This window comes from Strix uralensis, chromosome 4, assembly GCF_047716275.1.
Source record: "Strix uralensis isolate ZFMK-TIS-50842 chromosome 4, bStrUra1, whole genome shotgun sequence".
NCBI classification, from domain to species: domain Eukaryota; kingdom Metazoa; phylum Chordata; class Aves; order Strigiformes; family Strigidae; genus Strix; species Strix uralensis.
The window spans coordinates 102,332,864-102,353,437 of NC_133975.1; the positions used below are offsets into that span (position 1 = coordinate 102,332,864).

A 20,574-nucleotide genomic window follows, 5' to 3' on the forward strand; every position below is an offset into this window, starting at 1 on the left:
AGAAGTCCTTAGTGACTACCATAACAGCAGGAGAACCCTGGTAAAACCTGGAAGTCTTTCACAGCACAGAGATAATGATCCAGCACACATAAGGACTGTAGGCTAAACAACATCTTCACAGCATGTGGAGAAGCTGAGTCACACTGAATGTTTGTTGACCTAACCTAACTTGCTAAAACAAAAGTTAGGTTGACCTAACCTAAACAAGGTTGTTGACCTAACCCTAACTTGTGTAAAAATAAATAAATAAATAGTCTTACATTGATACAGCTGTTTTAAAATATATAAATGTACGAAATTTTTGAAACGATTGCATTCACCAAACTGAAATGTTCTTCTTTTGCATTCTTAAAATAACAATGCATTTTATTTTTAGAAGTCAGGATTTCCTTTCTCTACAGAGGTTACAACACAGCAAATTCATGATACTGAAAACCAGAGAATTTTTGGCCAAGAGGACTGCCTAAATTCTCACTTAATTGTGGCAGTCACTATTAAGTCACTTGAAACACTCAAGAGATTTTTAAAAGGCTCTATTTACCAAGCACAAAGCTATCATGAAAATATTAGTCTTTGCTTTAAGCATAAATAAAATATCACATCACAGTTTTGTTGTAAAAAACATGTTAGTATTCAAAGACTTTCTTCGCATACACCGTTAGTTACTACAAACTAACACAAACTCTGGAGTTCAAATAGAAGTTCATACTATGGCTATACAGAATATATGTTGTAACACCTGAGTAAGAACAGGAGCTGGTGCCTGCTCCATCAGCAGTGGTATTTCCACCTCATTCCAGGATGTTTCACACTGTGCTTAAGACATCTAAGAAATGGTGACCCTGTAGACCTTTCCAGCAATTTCATCTGCACTTGCCAGGCAGCCAAACAGCAAAGGCAGGCAATAAACACCTACTTCATTTCCTTTCTTTCCTTCTTTCTATTTTATTTTCCCCAGGCAATCAGCTTGCAGTTGTATAGGAAAGAAAAGCTCAGAAAACATAAAGAGTAGTACTGACCATCTTGATACTGCTTACACTGCAGTACTACCCAAGACAGGCTTAGGTCAAGCCCACTTGTCACAGGCACAGAAAGGAAGACAAATGACTGATGAACAAAGATCTTGCACTAGAAAGGTAAAGAAGCAACCAAGAAAATCTTGAAAGCTTAGGAAGAGAGATGACCACAGCAAGGAAAATACACTTAGAACAGAGGCACAGGCAAGACACCAGTGTCTTGCGAACCTTGAGGACAGCAGCAAGGAACCAGGTTTGCAAGGGTTAAAGCAGTGAATGGGAACAGCAGTATAGGTCCTTGCTTCCTTTTTGCCTTTGCGTTCCCAGAAAAGTATGAGAAGGTTTGCTTCTGATCTAGTTGCTCAGTGAAACTGAGAAGTTCCTAAGGTTATACCCACTAAACCAGCCAGGAGCCATTCTTTGGATCCAAGGCTAAGTGGCAGGGAAATGGCTCACTGCCGTATAGCTAACCTCTTTCCCCAGAAGCAGGGAGATGACATTCCCACTGCTTTCAACAGTCCCTTACACATGTTAGGAGCCAAACCACGTTTGGGCATCATGTGAAATAGTGTTATTTGGTACAATTCAAACTGTATCAGGAAGCACACAAATAACTAAAAAGCTTAACGTGATTTTGGGCCAGTGTTTGAGCCTGTATTTTTATTTTGGTTTAGTTATATTTGTAGATATAACTCCAGAGAACCATCACCATTTGGAACATTCCTAACATACTAACACTTTAATATAGGTGGCATCTTTCCCTATTTACAGTATTTATTCTTCTTTTTACTTTTTTACTACAATCCTTGATTAATTACGTTTTATAAAGCACAACATGATACCTGCAGCACAGAAGTTAATAAGCCTTTTACAAGTGGGCTATCAGAATGGAGCAAACCTTTACCATTCATCACGTAAACAATATTTTAGATGACAAATATGCACATACAAATATTTATCTAATTCTCTTTGCTGCAGAAATCAGATTCATCTCTCTCAGATCAGGAACAGAGTACTTTACCCACCCACCCTGACTTGGACTGGCACCAAACTGCAACTTTTTCTGCAATTGCCATCCATGGAACAACGATGACCACAGAGCAAAAATACAGCTGAGCTCCCTCACAGAAATATCAGTGAAACAGATGAAACATGACCATGGTGAAACACAGGAACATGGGTATTTTGGAGAGTGACTGACCTCTGAGCAACCTTTCTGTCAGCCTCTTTCAGTAAAGGTTGTTCCCTGTAGCCATTCAGGGCAGAAACTGCTTCCTTTGCATAGTATCTATAAACAAACATGTTCTCTTGCTACCTATATCTCCTGTCACTGCATGTCAGCTTGCCTTCTGTCACTCAAATTGGTCACTGCCAAAAATGTTGAGTATACACCACATTACTCAAGTTCCTTATATGCAGACTTTAAAAACTCCCATTCAGGGCAAGCAGTGAGAGATACAGGCAGAGAATCAAAATAAAAGCATCTTAACAATACTACATAGCATTATTTCAAATCTAGACTCTTTTACCAAACAGCAAATGGAAAGCAAACTTGACACATCAGAAACATGGCTCAAAAAGGTTGATAAACTTTACTTGTGCGGTTGCAATTGAATACTTCAGTAAAATCATGGTGACTTTGTAGATCCTGATTCCTGGTAATGTTGCTTTAGTGTTTTTTAAAAAATCTGATGACTGGCAGCTGGGGTAGTTTTCTCTCATTGCTCCTGAACTGAGTCTGGCAACTGGCTGCTGGATGGGGTCAACCCACCACAGCTCTATGCAATTAAACATGACAGATCTTAAATAATAACACTTCTCTCTCAAACAAAGACAATTTTAGCATAATTATTTGTCCTGGTTTCGGCTGGGATAGAGTTAAATTTCTTGAGCTGGGAGAGAGCACAGCTGGAGCATCCAACATGGAGTTTGGCTACGATAGAGTTAACTTTTCTTGAGCTGGGAGGGGTCACAGCCAGAGTGCAGGGCCCGGATTGGCCATTGGAGTATTCCATATCATGTGATGTAATGCTCGGTATATAAAGGAGACGGGTTCTCTCTGCTTCTGGTGGTCTGTGATGGCGGGATCTTCCTTCTGTCGGGATTGCTGCCAGGGGCGGGCTATGTATTGGTCAGCAGGTGGTGAGCAATCCCATTGTGCATTACCCATTTGCACTTCCTGTTATTATTATTATTGTTTTGTTACCATCACTAAACTGTTTTTCCTTTTTGCCCCTCCACTATTTCCTGGGCCAGCAGGAAGGGTGAGTGACTGGCTGCATGGTGTTTGGCTGCCAGCCGAGTTCAAACCACAACATTAGTGTAACTTTATTTGTGCTACCACAAGACATAATATAACTTTCTCCGTTTCGATTATAAAGACTGGATTTTTTTTTTTTTTCCATTGAGACTTCTGTGGAAGTATTTCATTCCAAATTGCTGCATGTAATAACCAAAAATATGTTGATTACATCTTGGAAATTGATTTTCACTAATACCATGTAAAGACTAATTTAAAATAACCTGACTCTTAAATGTAACTTATCTTCTTCAAGAGTTAGCTTTTTACTGTTACTTCCTCAGCATTTTGTGAATATGCTATTACAGCTTCCAATGCAATGAAGATAACACAGTCAAACAGATGTAAAGAAAGAGTTAAGCCCAGTAACTCAGACACTGAGAAAACACTCAATTTTGTCTAGAAATTTGTGCCATCCAAACTAAAACACACAAACTATCATGCTGAAAAGTAGTAAACACACAACAGTGAGACTCAAAGAGAAACTGGTCTTCATGTCCTGTTGGAGCCAAAAGTATTATCACATATACCACATCTGCATATGCTGCAGAATTTCCCTGAAAATTTTCACTGGCAGAAGCACCATGGGAGAGCACTAACAGTTTGTGCCTTCTTGGTTATTTCATACTGAGAGTTTGGGAGCACTGTTCTACTAACACCGATCCATTAATGCCACATTTCTCTAAGGCAACACAGGGATCTCAGCAGAAAGGCTCCCACAGTTCCTGCATACATTCTCTGTGCAGCCCAACACTGTCCACCTTAGTACACAATTATGGAGCTTCCTGCAAATCGTTTAGGAGAACAACGTGACAACGACAGTGTCAGATTGTTGACAGGCATCCATTTATGTAGATGCTTCATGAACAGATTGCAGTTCTCACCAAGGAGGTTGAGAACTGGGGCAGAAACTTTCAAGCCCTTCAGGGAATAGGCGGGAAAAGGATGATGAATCACTAGCAAAACCAAGTATTTTTTTTTAGTTCCTTTAATAAAAAACCAAATACTTAAGACAGTGACTAAAGAGTCCCTCGCACAAATCCATTCACTCTGAAGCTGCAGTCTTACTAATTCTATGTCAAAACAAGCTCCTAAATTAAGAAAGATTAAAAGAAACCAATTCAAGAGCCAATTCTACACATTATTTAAACAAACAAACCCCAACCCCCCAATTCTTCAAGAATCTACCACCACCTGTGTTTTAGCTGCCTCTAAGCAAGCATTACATCAATTGAGGAGACTCAGTCATGTACATAACTCAATAGACTACACATAGAACAAGTGTCTTTGATCTTTTTACAGATTGCACAGCACATGAACTACTTACATGCAAAGTTTCTGTGTATGAGGCAAGTGATCTAGACAGATCTAATAAAGGTTAGAGATCTAGAGATCATTCTCACTTGTTTATACCTCTACTCTGCTTCCAAAATACACTTCATTTCCTTCAAGATAGATGTCAGTTTAGGTAATTGCTTAAAGATAAATCTAAAACTTTTTTTTTTTTTTTGCAAAGAAACAGAAAACAAAACAGCTCTGATCAAAACTACTGTTTTAATTAAAGCATTCCCAAATACGTGGTTTCTTACTGAAAAAGCAGAACTCCCTTACATTTTGAATAAAGTGTTAAGAGAGATTTTGAAAATTACTTTTTCATCCACTCACAACATTCATTCTGTATTCCAGGAAATACAGTAAGAGCCATTTGAAAAATACCTGTAAAGGGCTCTCTTCCACTGAATTTGACAGAAATGTGAATGTTTTTTTAAGTATAAGCAGCATATTGGTTCAACTTTTAGTACTAATAACTAATTTGCTCCTTGGCCAGTTGTCTCTTTTACTTCCATTTATTATTAACTAGAATCCTTATTAATAAAGGATAAAGGAACACCACCAAATAACAGGATTACTGGTCTTCCTAATCCTGTAAGTAATATAATCAGGAGGGGATTATAGCAGGAGAAAAGGCTGAGGGTGCTTATGTTGGACACCAGTTCAGCATGAGCACACATACCTAAGAACCAGGTCTGTACAGGGAGTCCGATGTTCTTATAAATAAGAACTTGGAATATCATGTTATACACATTAATTCCCCATTCAAAATGCGGCTTAGAAAAGCCAAAATACTAAGAGGAACCTGGGCAGCACAGTCAGTTAAGAACATTAGGACAGAAGCATCTGTAAAAAATTGTTTTAAGCAAATTTAGCAGCTCTTTGCAGATCTGAGTAAGGCATGTCACAGGAGGTTTGGTATTCATTGTCCATGACATCCAAAAGGATCTTCCTTGCCAAACACCTGTTTGGGGATAGGAAAATGGCACAAAAAAATGGCAGCTTTTATAGAACACTACTAGAGACATATATAGACTTCTAGATAGTGAGTCACTCAGGAAGAGGCCATTTGGGTTTCTAGGCCTGTCTACCTGAAAGTTTCAAAGCTGGACTGTCCAACTTCTTGAATACTGACCTAATCATTAGGCTAGGACAAGATCACTAAAGAAAGAGAAACCACTGAAAGATGTATGGAATCACAAACAGATCACAACAAAGCTCATGTCTCCGTAATGGGCACTCAGCAGAAACTGGACAATGAAAAGATTAAAACCAAAAAAATCCTCCTGAGAGCAAAGGCCTAAACTAAGATTCTCCTCCTCAAACATCCTGTCAGCAATATTGTTTCTTAACAAAAATGCTTGTAGCTGCTGTGTTTCCACACGCATCCAGTATGCCCTTTAATAACACATATGTACTGCAGAAAAATCTCTCAGCACACTCAGGCATAAAGATTAAACATTATGTTTAAGTTGTCTGTGAACCTAGGAACACTTTCACAGAACTAGGAAAATCATTTAATGATACCCACATGAATAAAACTCACGGTTAAAGGTTTTTAATTGATTTCAAAAAAATAAATGCACTAAACACAGAAATTGCCAGGTTGCAAAGGGAGCTTTAAAGTATATGTCTCATACATACAGAAGTTTAATGTTCAAAACAGAAAGTTGACAGCAACAGATATAAATAGAAACTTGAGAGTTGTAGAAAACCACTAAGGAAAGCCAGAAGATATGCAGAAATATCACTGTCAGCACACTTAAGGCACATTAAAAGTTTTGCTAATACTTGAGGAACAAAAAGAACTACAATTCTACCATCCATAAATATTTATCAATCATTTCCCTTTTTTTCCCCCCACATTTTGAGAAAAGGCAGTACTAATGATGAAACACTTTGTATTCTAACACCGGTTGATATGGATGTTGAAGAGGACCCACTGAAGCTGCACACTTACAACTTTAAAGCAAAATTAAAACAACTGTAAAGTCAATGGCTGAGTTCTGGAGCAATCGAGAGGAGAAAAACTAATGTGCTGCTTTTTAAAAAGGAAAATGGAGCTACCTGCACAACTGTAGACTTCTTAAAATAATGGAACAAAAGATACACAGTTCAACAAATGAAAACATGAAGGACAGTACTACTATTTAACTACCACCTTGGCTTAAGAAAAACCAGGTAACTTAGTAATGTAATGAGGAGACTGCACAAGCATAACTTAAAAGCGACACAAAATCAGACTTCACAAAATATTATGTAAGGCCCTGGAAACATGGAATGCAAGCTGCTCTGACGTAACAGGGACTCTATTCTGAAAAGCAACGATGAAATTTAGCTAATGTACTGGGTAATCAGATGAACATGCACTCTTAGTGAATTGCTTTTGCCATAAACTGGGGAATATCAAAGAAGAACATGGATTTATTTCCTTTGCTTTTGGCACTGAGGCAACTGCAACTGGAAGTCTACTCATACCTAGCATTTAAAATTCAAAAGCTAGTACACCAGAGAAAGGACTCAGGGAAGAATGATAGAATAATTAAGGAACCGAAAAACATGCTCTCCTGTACGTAGCAGCAGGGGATTAAACTGTTTAATTTCTAAAGGAAGGTCAGGATGTGATTTGATCATTTCTGATAAGCATCAGTACGAGAAAGTGAAATCTGATTATCTATTGATTCATCTGCCTTGCAGACAAAGAAACAGCAAGTTCCAATTTCTGACAGCTCAGGCTATGTAGAATTAGACTACACAACAATTATTTTGCTGGTCCGATTTCTTTTTTTGCTTATTTTAAGTAGCAAGAACAAATGTTTACTGAAGAGCAAATATGGTAGTGTTATTTCCATATTACTGGATTTTTATTTCTAAAAGAGACACTCTGTTTGAAAAGGAATTAGTTCAGACAACTCCTATGGCCTTTCTTATACAAAAAAATATCAGAACAAATTACCATGATGTCATACTCGGCAACAATACTCACAGTCAAGCTAAATGGAGAAAGCTAACAGCTTTCCCTGGACTCTTCTCAGAGCATCTTTTTCTTCTTTTTTTTTTTTTTCAGTCTCAGGATGACAAAACAGATATTTAATACATCAGGTATCTGACATTATCCTGGCACTCATTTTGGCATTGCCAAGACCTCTAATGTAACACTATGTCTAGTTCTGGGTGCCCAGAGACAGTCCAAGGACAGCACCAAAAAAAGAGTTCTGTAAAATGATACAAAAGGAAAGATTTAAAGAGCTAAACAATGATTAGGGGACAGAAAACAGACTGAAGGAAACTCACAGTCTTTAGTTTTGTTAATTAGGCAGTAAAGAGTTTATACAAAGGGAATTTAAGTTAAATGTTAAGAATTAAGGATAGTTTAAAAACTGGCAATGAGTTTTTGTGGAGGCTGTGGCATCTCCATCACTGGAGGTTCTTAAAACAGGTTAAGCAGAGCAGGGTACAGATGCAGCTGACCCTGACTTGAAACTGGAGGAAAGCCTTTTGGGTCTTTCTATCCCTGTATCTACAAGTCTTCTGGAAGACCTTTAAAAAAAATTTATTTGCAGTTCAGAGTAAGAAAAATAAACTACGTAAGCCACATTCCTACAGTTTAATGTTCCTTTCTGTAAGCCACATTCCTGTGACTTTCCTGATTATCTAAAATTCCCATTGTAAGTTCAACTGGATAAATACTTCCCCATTTTTTACCCCGAACTGTTGTGTAGAGCTCCTCTGCAACAACATTACATAGCTGCCACATTTCCCAAGGGAAGTTTTTGCAACTCAGTGTGGGTGAATACATGTCCACCCCCATCCAACTAATACTGACAGATTATTTGACAGTTTAATTTCAGTTAGACCTATCTGCCTCAAGCATATTTTTAAACATCAAGACAAAAGTTACCTTAGAGTTTAATACATCTGGGATGTGCATCTGAGAAATTATATCTCTAACAGATTAAATGAACACACTGTCAACCCTAAATTCCTGCATGGGTTTCCCCGTCTTCAACTATCCACTCTCATCTTGCAATATTTAAGTGTTTTATTTTTCCAGTACCGAACCTCACACTCACTAAATCTCATCTCTTCTCATACAATGGGATCAATATTCAGCAGTATTGTTCTCAGGGTCAACAAGCAACTGGAACTTTTCTCATGGCTCTGCCCCTCTGATGTTGGACTTTAAATAGGTTCCCTATTGGTTTTGACAGGACTGAAGCTCTCCAGGTGCTAAAAGAAATTGTAAATGCTTTTGTGAATACATACTGTCTTAATCATGTCTCTGAATATTTAATTTCAAGTGCTGGCTCTTGCCTTCTTGCAAAACCAGTGTGACTCAAATTAAAAAAATTATTTTTTAATGTACTTTTTATTCATTGTTCAGTGCTACAATTTTGAGTTGCAGAACTGTGTTCCACAATTGATAATGGAATTATAAGAAAACATGGGGTTTTTTACAGTCTTCTTAACAACGGCTTAAACAAGGGCATAAAGATGTAAGATTATTTTTTTTTTCTTACTTAAAGTCAGAACTGTTAACCTATAAATGCTGCAGAAAAGAAATTTACACTGAGAACAAAAAGGTAAATCAGCTCCTTGAAGCTCACAGGGTAATTTCACACAGAATACCATATTAAAAATATATTGCTTACAGCAAGGAAATTATCATTTCCTGCCTTTTATACAGAAACTGAAGACTTTGGCACAAACCACAATATTTTGAAGAGCACTACAAGCAAAGTCAAAATTCTGTTCCTGCCAGGGGAAAAGTAGCTGTCACATTAAACTAAGAAAACTTTTCAGACCTTCATCTAACATGTAAAGAAACCCTTCTAAGTTCAAATAACAAACAAGTCATTGTACAATAATCTCATTTGCCTGAAGTCTTAGCCATTTGGCACCCAGCCAGCTGGGGGTGAAGAGCCAGACACTTAATACACTAAGATCCTAGCAACTAGGAGTCTGCAGGGAGCAGGAGATCGTATTACTGGCAGCTGAGTGAACAAGATCTCAAATATTACAGAGGAATATACAGAATTAAGTTTTTGTGGGCCGCCTTAGTCTTTTGCAATAGATCAGAAGCAGGAAGATGGGCAGGAAGGTTCATAGCCAAAGGGGGCTGTGATCATAAAAACATTTAATGATTGCTTAGAAACATAGATCTAAGTGCTTTCCCACTATATGTTCAACTGTTTTGATTCTCTACAAGTAGCAGTGCTCTTACTATGCATCACCAAGCCATGAAATAATGGATGGATATGTTAAGATTATGATGAAGACATCCCTTTCATTGCACGAGATCCTCTGTAACTGCAAAGAGAAAATTTGGGGTTTTTTCCCTTGCAATGTTTATGAAAGTACTTTAGAGATAATATTTGTGCTTCTTGAACAGCTTCTCTTTTTTCCTCACAGCAACAAATACTTTTACTCAACTATGTATTATCAGCAGGTAATTTCACCTCAATTATTTCTTGCCTCTAAAACTATGGTGAGTGCACAACTGTGTGAGAAGCTATAAACATTTCAAATAAGCACTGATCTGAGTACAGTGATCCAGCATGCTGTCTTGAACTGCCAACACGTATGACTTCAATAATAACAAATGACATTTCAGAACCCTAAAGCAATCACCAAAGAACGCTTCATGGGTTATATCACCTTTGATTCACTTTATGCAATGTATCGTTAGAAGCATACATTAATCATTAATTCCTATGCTCCAACAAGGTAAATAAGCACTTGGAACAATGCACTGACAGACCAATCTGACTTTTTTGAATTTTTGACAGGGTAAAATGATCAAGGTTATGATTTTTAAAAGCATTTGGTAACTGCTCTTATGTGTGCTAAGTTAAAATTTACTTTTAGGAACCAGATTCTCTTGGTTCACATTCATTTCTTATTGCTATGCTGACCATTTGTAACCTGTACCACACTAAAACCTACAATGTAATAAGAAAGCTAAAAAAAAGTGGAAAGAATCAAATATATAACTGTCCATTAAGAGGATGCATGCAAGCAGAAGTTCTGTTTGGTACAATCAATCATGTTTTCCTCACCAAATGATTCACCAGCATCATTTCCACCATTGTATCACTTACACAGATGAGAAAGGTTTTTTTATTATTCACAAATAAAATCAAAATCCAGTAAAATGAACAAAAATCAACAAATAGCAGAAAGAAAGCTTAATGAAGTAGAAATAAAATGTCTGTGTTATTATGGAGAGTCAAATCTGTATATAGACCAAATTACTGGGGCCAGAAAAAATTCTGCATGCACAGATGCAGATTTCATATCCACCGGCAGGTGCACATTCGAATTACAAGCAAGTTTACATTCTACTTACTGGTTTCTAACCGTTCCCTCCTTCCCGCCCACTGGTCCTTCTTTGGACCCATCTGATTAGAGACTGCAGATCATCTCAGCCCACAAACACAAATCTGGTTGTAGCAAGAAGCTCTGTTTACAGCCTGCAGAACTCTGTGCAGATACCCTCCTTCAGAAAGCCAAAAAATTCACCACTCTGAAAGTTACATTACAGAGAAAGCCATAATAACTGATTATTTCCCATGATAATGTACAATATACAGATATGCAAGGTGGGCCTTCTAATTTCAACCACTTACAAGATAATTAAATATGGAGTAGTCTAGAAATCTTCTTTGCAACCGTTTATTTTTATTTTCTCGTAAAGGGAAGAAGACAAAACGTTTAATGCTCTTTAGTGCAATGATAATACATCTGTCATTCTTCAGTGTCATTCAGTATCATTCCAACTTGCAAACTTGCCTGTATTTTGTTAAATCGTTTGTCTGAAATACAGGTCAGTTCCTTTTTTGCTCTAAAGTTTTTACAACCATGAAAGCAGAGGAAAATGACCACTCTGCAGTGGTTGTCTCAGAAAAAAAAGTATGGGCAAGGACAAATCAGCAGTAGCTTGGTCTGCCTACTGGGTATAAGAACCCAAGAGTCCATGCCAACTTACCCACATCACATCAGCCTCCTCCTCCCTTCCCTGTGAACTACAGCTGGCTTTCAGAGAAAACCACTTGATTTCACCCAAAAGCCAACACAACCAGAACAATGGAATCATCTGATTCTGAATGGAACTGGTTGTATGTATGAAAAAGCTGAAAGGAAAAAAGAAAGAAAAAAGAAAAAAAAAAAAAAAAAAGAACAAAATATGTTGTTAAGAGGAATTTCTAAACAGAAAGAGAAGTCTTCACACTGGTATTTAAAAAAGTTTAAAAAAAAAAAAAAAAAATCATTCTGCCAATGATTACTTCTGCCAAACTGGAAAAAATCCTTTGGGTTAAAATGAAATATGCATAAATATACCGGAGTGACAAAAGACTTTTTTTGCTTTCAGAGCACTATAATTTTACTTAAATGGTAGGTGTTCTTTCTAAACAGAATGGCATTTCAAAGAGACATCCAATCCTGTATTTCAAATGCAGCAGTCATCTTTGAAACAGGGTCTTTAAGAAAACTTTAAAATAGCAAGAAGTAAATTCGTGAAAAAAACTTACCAACTGTATTTTGAATAAAAACATAATCATCAGGAAACAAATGCACCTCTCCCTACCCCCTTCTCCTTCCTCCAGAGTTTGTGCCTGCACAAAGATACAAGAAGCCACTAAACCACAGAGTCCCACGCCTGCTGACCGCAATGGCTAAATAACTCACCATGTATCAGCATCATTTTGCATGAATGCCTTCCTTTGAGATTTGGAAATAAATAAAAATGTACATAGCAAAGTGGTCACTGAAATTAAATGAGAACATTTTAAAATCTACATCTTTTAACAATTAATTATTCTTTACTGAAAAAGGTGAATTAATGTCTTTATACTAGTATACAATGCATCTCTTTACAGTGGCTTGAGTAGATCATCAGGTCAAAGGGCTTTTTTCACTAATTACAAAAATAGCAAGCTTGCTACATAGATGATTTTATTAATTGATTCTAATTGTTTAACCTTCACAACTATGATTAGAGGCAGAAGAATAAGGAGGGAATATGGAAGATGAATTTAAATAAGAACAGTAAGTTTAGCCAAACCAGTGAACAAGTGTGATGAGAGGAGAACAGGGCACAAATTTCCTTGAACATTGATTCCAGAACTACAATGAAAGAGGATTTGGGTCTCATACCCAACTATTTCAATCTCTCCTATCCCTAAAGAAGAACAGAAAGGAGCATTTTAGACTCCCGTCCTCCAAACAGGGTTCTTTGTGAGGCCTGAGAGTGAAAAAGGGCACTTACTTCACATTTACATCCACAATTATAGTATATGAAAGGCCACTGATAGCAGTTCAAATTCAAACACTTCCTGTTACTTTTATTTACCTGTTTCATATAGGTCATGCTTACTTTTTAAAAGTATCAGTGACTTCCTTTATGCACTGCTACCGAGTATAACAGCTAATATACCCCTTCAGCACTAAAAGACAAAATTTTTTTTTTTTTTTTTTTAAATATACTGATAAAATCCTACCACACCAGACCTGGCTAGGCAGTGGTATATTTTATATGGCTTTTAGCAACTACAAGGTACTGTAAATATCCTAGGAATGGATGAGACAGTAAAGTAGAAGACAATCTAGTGGTGTTACAGACTGCTCAAAGGAAAAGAAAATGATAGGTTGGAAAACAGGACAGACACACATGTGGACTAAATCCAATGGCCAGCTGACCTCACAATCAACAGAAACTGGATCATAAAAGAACGTTTCGAACTAGATTTCAGAATTCAATTAACAAAAATACCTACTGAAATCAAAAGATTCGTGCTAATTTACAGCAAAGCAGAGCCCAGACAGAAACACCTTTTTTAAGATATGTTATACAAGGATACAAATATGATGTTAACTATGATATGATACGATATGAAGTACAGTGTTGCATTTGATCTTAACTAAGTATAAAACCTAAGTACGAAAATGGAGGTGTGCCTCAAAAAAAAAATTCTATACCTTAGGTTCTAGGCATATTCAATAGAGAGGGATCTGTTCATGTCATAGCCAAAAGAACTGGTAATACTTCAGTGTGGGTATGATGCATAACCCCTACACTCCACTGTCAATAAATAAATGAATGATCAAATTGACTATTTGGAAAGAAGATAAAACTACTATGATGAAGGAAATGGGTAGTTTATCTTACAGGATGAGACTAAGTTTTCTTTCGTTAATCTGTCTCAACCTGAAAGAGAGAATAATAGTAGCTTACACACATATCAAGATCTAGAACAGAAGGAAAAGAACAGGGAAAAGCAAGATATAGCCTTACAAAAGTGAGTATCAGGTGACCAAGAAGAAAGTCAGGCTGCATATTTAAAGAGGACTCCTCAGCTTCAAAGAAATTTATCTTTTAGATAGCTTTTCCAACTAAAGCCCCAGGGGCAGAAAGCAAAATCTTCTTAAAAGTCAAGTTTGACAATTTTATGACACAAGTTAAATGATATGATTGTCTGCAACACCAGACAGTAACACAGGAGATCCTTTTCAGTCCTAGAATCCTATTTGAATGTAAAGGAAAAAGCATGTCCATGTTGCTTCTAATCTTACCAAAATACTAAATTATTATTAATCTCTTAATCAGTTTTATCCTCTTAGAAGTAGGCATAATGAGTAAGCTGCTGAAGCAACACAAAACCTTTTGAACCAAGTTGATATTAAAGCCAAAATCTGCTGAAATCTCCCAGAGATAAATTTTCAGTGTTTTATACTATCTTGTGGTAAAGAAATAGTGTAGAAAGCATTAACTTTTACTAATGTGCAAATACTTTAATACATATGATAAATAATTCAAATAATGCAAGTTTTCCTTCAGAAAGTTCTTAAAGATTAATAGAAATATGAAAACAAATCCATTAATTCTATTTTGACCAGCCCAGAAATTTCTGAGAATTTCTGTAACTTTTTCCTATGTAATATACCTACCTGTATTACTATAATGTCTCTCTGTTGTTCTTATATCTGTACACATTATGAAAATTTAGTTTAGGTATTTTTATAACAAGCTACTTCTGTTAATGTAAATACCTGATTTATTTATGTCTCACAGGTACACTGGAATTACAATCTAGACTGAGCCACCAGTGCTGGCAAATAAGCTGCTGGCAAAAAGAACGGGAAAAAAAATAAAGTCCTGCTGCAGCTGTGATGATGTAGGAATTAAAATAATCCACAGCACTGCACAAGCAATAGCTACCTGTCTTTCTCTCTTACAGATGTTAACAAACTTATTGACGCTCCCTTTGCTAATATTTCTCTCTGTCCACAGGTTCCAACTCCTTTTCACTGAAACTGTAACACAGTCTTAGTGTAACTAAGACCTCAACTGTACTTAGTAAAGCCACCGCTTTTGTTTTAGCCCTAGTGAAGGGCTGGCATGATTTTTCCAAACATATCAGTTAACACAAAAAAAACTTTACCTCTTCCTACTACAGAAGTCAAATACCACAGTTCTGAATGTTTTTTGTCTTGGTTTTGAGTTTTTATAATGAAACAATATAAACCCTTGTGCTTTGGAAAGCCTTCAGCCACCCCTATCACAGAGGCTACCTTCATTGGGCTTAAGTACTTCTTTCCAATAAAGCTTCATTGCTACCACTGGCATCCATGCCTTCTGTGGTGTTTCACATACCATCCAAATTGTCATTATTTCTCGCTTTAAGTTTTATAATCTTCTAGTCTGACAGTAGTTTAGTCTTAAGGCTTTTTCAATGGGCTCGATATTGCAATTTCCCGTATCTCTATGCAATTGCTACAAGACTTTGATTAATGCTCTCTTCATTCTTCTGCATTCTTCATGAGAGTGATTTCACCTGCTTATAGAATTTTAATTATTTTAATATTTATTAATTTATTTATAATTTTAATATTTTGTAATTTTATAATTTATGTTATTTTAAAATAATTTATTTGTTTGTAATTGTTTTCATAACTGCTTATTTTGCATCTCCAGCAAGTCTTCTGACAACTCCCCCACATGCTTATCAACTTTAAGACTCACTGAAGCTATGCTTCCACACAATGCTAAATACTTACAGAGCTAGATCACCAGTTTCTCATACTATTACATCCAAGAAATTATTTCAAATCTAAAGCCATACAAGAGCACATGGTCCAAGCCTATAGTGTCGACAGCCCTACATCATATCCTTCTATAATATACATAAGTTTCCACAGGGATTTATGCTGCTTGGCACTTATCAGAGCCATCTTTTAACAGCATGACTGAGATATGACAAGAGAACACTAAGCTGTGAGGTTTGCTGGGACCACTCTGGAAGGCTAGACTATTTAGAGTGCATCCGATGTTGGCAAGATCATGTCCACGCTTCATCTAGAGGTGAAACTCTGCTTACAGAAATCTACTCTCCAACTGCCTTTCTAAGGGAACTATTGACAACAACACAGTGTTAAACAGTCAGTGAGAGAAGACATATCTGCACGTTAGATTTCACTGTAAGTCACTGTTTCATCGTAATATTCCTGTTTCCATTGGTAGCTGGGGAATGCGTTTCTTACACCTTTTCTGTGTCAATGATATAGATTATACACCACAGCTGCAAAAAAGGATTTTAAGTCTCACAGCAGTATGAAATAGTTTGGAAGAATAAAGTTGGCTCTATTAGCCAATAGCATAAAACACGGACTTTCAAAACACAAGTTTTTAAAGCTGAATACACGGGCAACACAATGTAAATACTCTGAAAAAAAAAATATTCTGATTTCCTTCACTTACTGAAGCCCCCTTTCAATGGTCTGACAAATGATAAAGCATTTTCTTGTTTTTAAAAGCACAGTTCAACACAGATTAGGCATTACATTGACTAATTCCCTGTAATCTTTCCCACTGTATTCCTTCCTTACAGATTTTAGCCTGATATTCTAACAAGATCAAGTCATTAAAAATATCAGAAAGATCTTTATTCCAAAGTGATGGATGAAGATTAAATTGTATCTTTTCTCTGTAGCAGTCTTGAAAAAACCTACACCATCTTGATAAGTATATTACACTATCAAATCTGGAACTTGACTAAATTTTCAGGTTTATTAAATTTAAGGTGGCCATATACTAAACAGGAATGTTTTATGATCAGTCACCACACTCCCTAGATATATGTTATGGAAAAATCATAAGCAATTTCTGAGTGTTTTCATGCAAAGACAAAATACACCTGAATATACACTCATAATCCCTATGAGCAACACAGATGTCATTAAATGTCTCTTTTAATGAAAAGGATTGCAAATTGAGAGGTTAAGTACCGCTAACTCAAAATTGTGAATAAATGACATATTATCAAGCCATATATCAAAAAACACAGCTGTTTTCAAGGCCCATGGTCTGACATCAGAGGCTTCTGAAAAACAAACAAACCAAAAAAATCAACACCCAACCAAAAATCTACTTGAACAAATTATGTACATAATCTATAAATCTTTAAAAACCAACCAAACAAAAAACCCACACTGTTTTCTCAGAGGCCCATGGCTTAAAGTCTTTGCTCAAACAATCTTAGTATCACAACACAAATATTATCTTGTATTCCTGCTCTAAAACTGGTAAGAGAAAAACAAATTGCTAAAAGACATTAATAAAGAAGCACTATGTAAAATGTTAAGTAACTTTACAAGTTTTAATAAATATTCATGTTGGACTATCCCCTGCTACAACAAAAAGAAAAAAAAAATAAATATGCTTTCAGCATAAAACAATCATTAATTTCAAGTGGTACTTAATTAGTGAGTCTGGAACAAATTTACATAAATTCTCATTACAATATAAAGCACATTTATTTCAACCTTCTAAGTAAAGCTAACTGTGGGTAAATTAAGGGTTTGACCATCCTATGTCAGCACGGTGGTTAATGCTTCATCTCCTGTTTTCCAAAGTTTCCGTTTCCTGACACTGTACCTTCTGCAAAGACTCACAGCCCTATCTAGCAAAAAACAGCTATACATTGACAAAAAACTGCCAGTGAATTCAACATCTTTTAACAGAAAGAGTAATTTTAGCAACTAATGATGATTTTATTAGTTACAATTTTCACAAGTTTGCATTTAAAAAGCTGCTGTGATGCCATGTAATTCCCACGTGTTACTCCCTCATCCAGGATAATTTACTACAATGGATTTGGATTTATGGCACCACAGCGCAACATTCAGTTTATACTTGCTGATGTTATCAGATGGAGGATTCACAGACATGCCCCGAATTCATATATCTGAGGCATTTTATTGCATGTTAATAATAATTTTACACAGGTGAGAGGAAACCTGTGTCTTGCCTTCCATTTTCTAGCCTGCAACATCAGTCCACCTTCCCCAATGTTTTCATTCTTGTTAGTCCATTACCAATTCATTAACAATTAGGCAGAGCTTTTCCTTGCGGATTTAGCATCATATGCCACATGTTTACCAGAACAGCACTCATCTTCACATTTTCTGTCATGTACTAAGTCATGCCTGCATCTTCCTCTCAGCTGGGATCCCCCAGACTGCTGCTACTATGTGCCTTGACCAACCAATTGTTCTACCAAGCAGTTTTTTGCACTATATTCCAAAGACAATATATGCCCATGCAATATATACCATTATGTCTTTTTTCTTAGTTTCCAGAAGTTTAAATTTCAGTTATCTTCATGATACCATCCCATATTCACTGGAATATTTCAGGATATAAACTAATATTAAAGGGTAGCATCTTTCCAAACACAAGCATAGAGAAGGAGCACCAAAATCCACAGCATGGCTTTTCCATCTTTGCTGATCCACGAGGAGCAAATAACAAACAGCTGGAAATATAATAAACTGCCTGTGATTTGACATGTCATGGAAGTTGCCCTTACTTTAACTCCTACACTGCAAAAAGGGGCACAACACTGCACTTGTTTCAGATGCCTTCAATTTTGTTGTCTCAAGACATTATTTTACAAAAGACTCATATAAAAAGTACAAAGAACTTATCGCACTAATCCTTATTTTGAAGTACAGGTATTATGAATCATTTAACTCATTTATTACTGCACGTGACTAAAATCCAAGTTTCATCTTTAGTGAAAGTATCAGAAAAAAAGAAAAAAACCCAGAAAACTAAACATACCCAAAAGTAAAAAAACCCAACCAAACAAAAAAAACCCACACCCACACCACAAATCTGATCTTTGTATTTCGTAAGATTGTTTGGGATTTTTCACTTGCTTTATTTTTACCATCTTTGAGTGTTTCAACAATTATATCAAGACAGCAAAGCTTTAAAATAAAGTCAAAGCTTTGAAGAAAAGCACCGCCACCATGAAAAACAGCAAGCCTCTGAAAGAGAATGACAGCATAGCAACATGTACTAGGCAGTGATTAATATCAATTTACTGTAAGCTTTCAATGCATGAGTGGCTAGTTTACTGTCTGTACTTCGTCCTGTAATGAAGTGACTCAAAATTTTGTCATTTGTTTCCTCATAAAATTTTCCACTTCTCATCTAGCACCAAGGACAGCCCAAAATTTGATAAAATGTTTTGCCAGTTTTTGTACACAAAATCCCATCTTCACTGACATAGGTTTATATCGACTTATTTTCACCTCCTGTACAGCTATGCAGAATATGCTATAAATGTAAATGTATCTTGTGACAGTTTTACACTTTGGCAGATTGCAAATGCTGTCAGATTAGAGTTGGTGTCTTCTATAAAGTAAATAAGTTACAGGGAATCACTACAGGAAAGGGCAGTGGGTATGAATGCCCACATTAGTACTTGATGCTGAAGCTCTCAGCAGCTGAATATTCATGCCTAAAGGCTAGGTGTTGCTGCTCATCATATTCAAACTCTGCTTTACATAAAGCAGTGACATATTTAACTTTTGCTTTTATAACTTTTTTAACCCCTGTACAAAGGCTCCAGTAGTTCCCCACCAGGTATATAAAACGGAGAAGAAAAAAAACCCAACCCACAGTATAAAAAAAAAAAATCCACGCACACAAGGGTGGGAAGTAGAATCATAAACAAGCTATTCTGAGGCTCGTTCCTTCTTTTAATACAAAACTCATTGTTAGCCCATAGCTGAAGCTCTGCAAATACTCTTGCAAACTGGCAAATTTTCTATCATTTCATATTGTTGTTAAGATGATGACAGAAATATTTATAGCAACAGACAGGAGACAACCAACCTCCTGTGACAGCACCAAGTATTAACTCCTCAATGGGTTAAAGGCAATAAAAATACAAAGAAATATATATATATGTGTGTGTATATATAAAAACACTAAACATCTTGGGTGACAGTTTTCTATTTAATTTCTGACAAAGTTGTATGTAACAACTTCAAGCTGTTGCTTAAAGGTGGGTGCTATGAACATGTTCCATGCAGTTATCACCAATACACACCAACATTTACCTTCAACAAATGCTGAGGAATTCCCTTGACACCCACTGGGAGTAAGCAAATCTGCAGACTTAGAATATGGACAGATGGATGAGTGTATTCAGAAATTAGTTTCCTACACTTTCTAATTCCAGAAATGGTTGTACTGGCACACAGCAGTGCCTGAGAAGAGATCTGCATACAAACAAGTTTGGACCAGCAGTTATCCAAGAAGGCCACATTAGGAAAAAAAGAGAGTTGTGAACATGTGGACTATGAAAGGAAAGGGGGACAAATCCGTAATCCCCAATTGTTGCCTTCATGCCTCTTATCCCCCTCTACCTCTAGAGTTTTTTTGTTTTGTTTTGTTTTGTTTTTCCCTCAACACCTAACATAGCTTGTTTCCCAGAAGAAAATACAAATTTATTTTCTTCATTTATTTGTACACTAGCTTAACATTTCTTACCACCCTATTCTCATCTTACACAACTCTCTTTTTTTTTTTCTGCTTCGACTTCTCTTCTCAGATTTCTTTCAAACAGTTGCCCT

The 20,574-nt window shown here is 36.4% G+C and overlaps 1 protein-coding gene across 4 annotated transcripts in view; it reads right to left on the reverse strand.

Moving 5' to 3' along the window:
• PRKD1 (protein kinase D1) overlaps positions 1-20,574 on the reverse strand; it is a 150,905-nt gene that overhangs the window by 87,186 nt on the left and 43,145 nt on the right. The window contains exon 1 of one of the 4 annotated variants that reach the window (XM_074868211.1): positions 2,613-2,870. The exons of 2 other annotated variants lie outside the window; for them this stretch is intronic. In XM_074868211.1, the coding sequence (XP_074724312.1) occupies positions 2,613-2,810 (198 nt within the window). In that variant the 5' untranslated portion in view covers positions 2,811-2,870. Of the gene's footprint in view, positions 1-2,612; positions 2,871-20,574 lie in introns of those variants that run through there. One more of the 4 variants, XM_074868213.1, reaches the window with a different exon arrangement.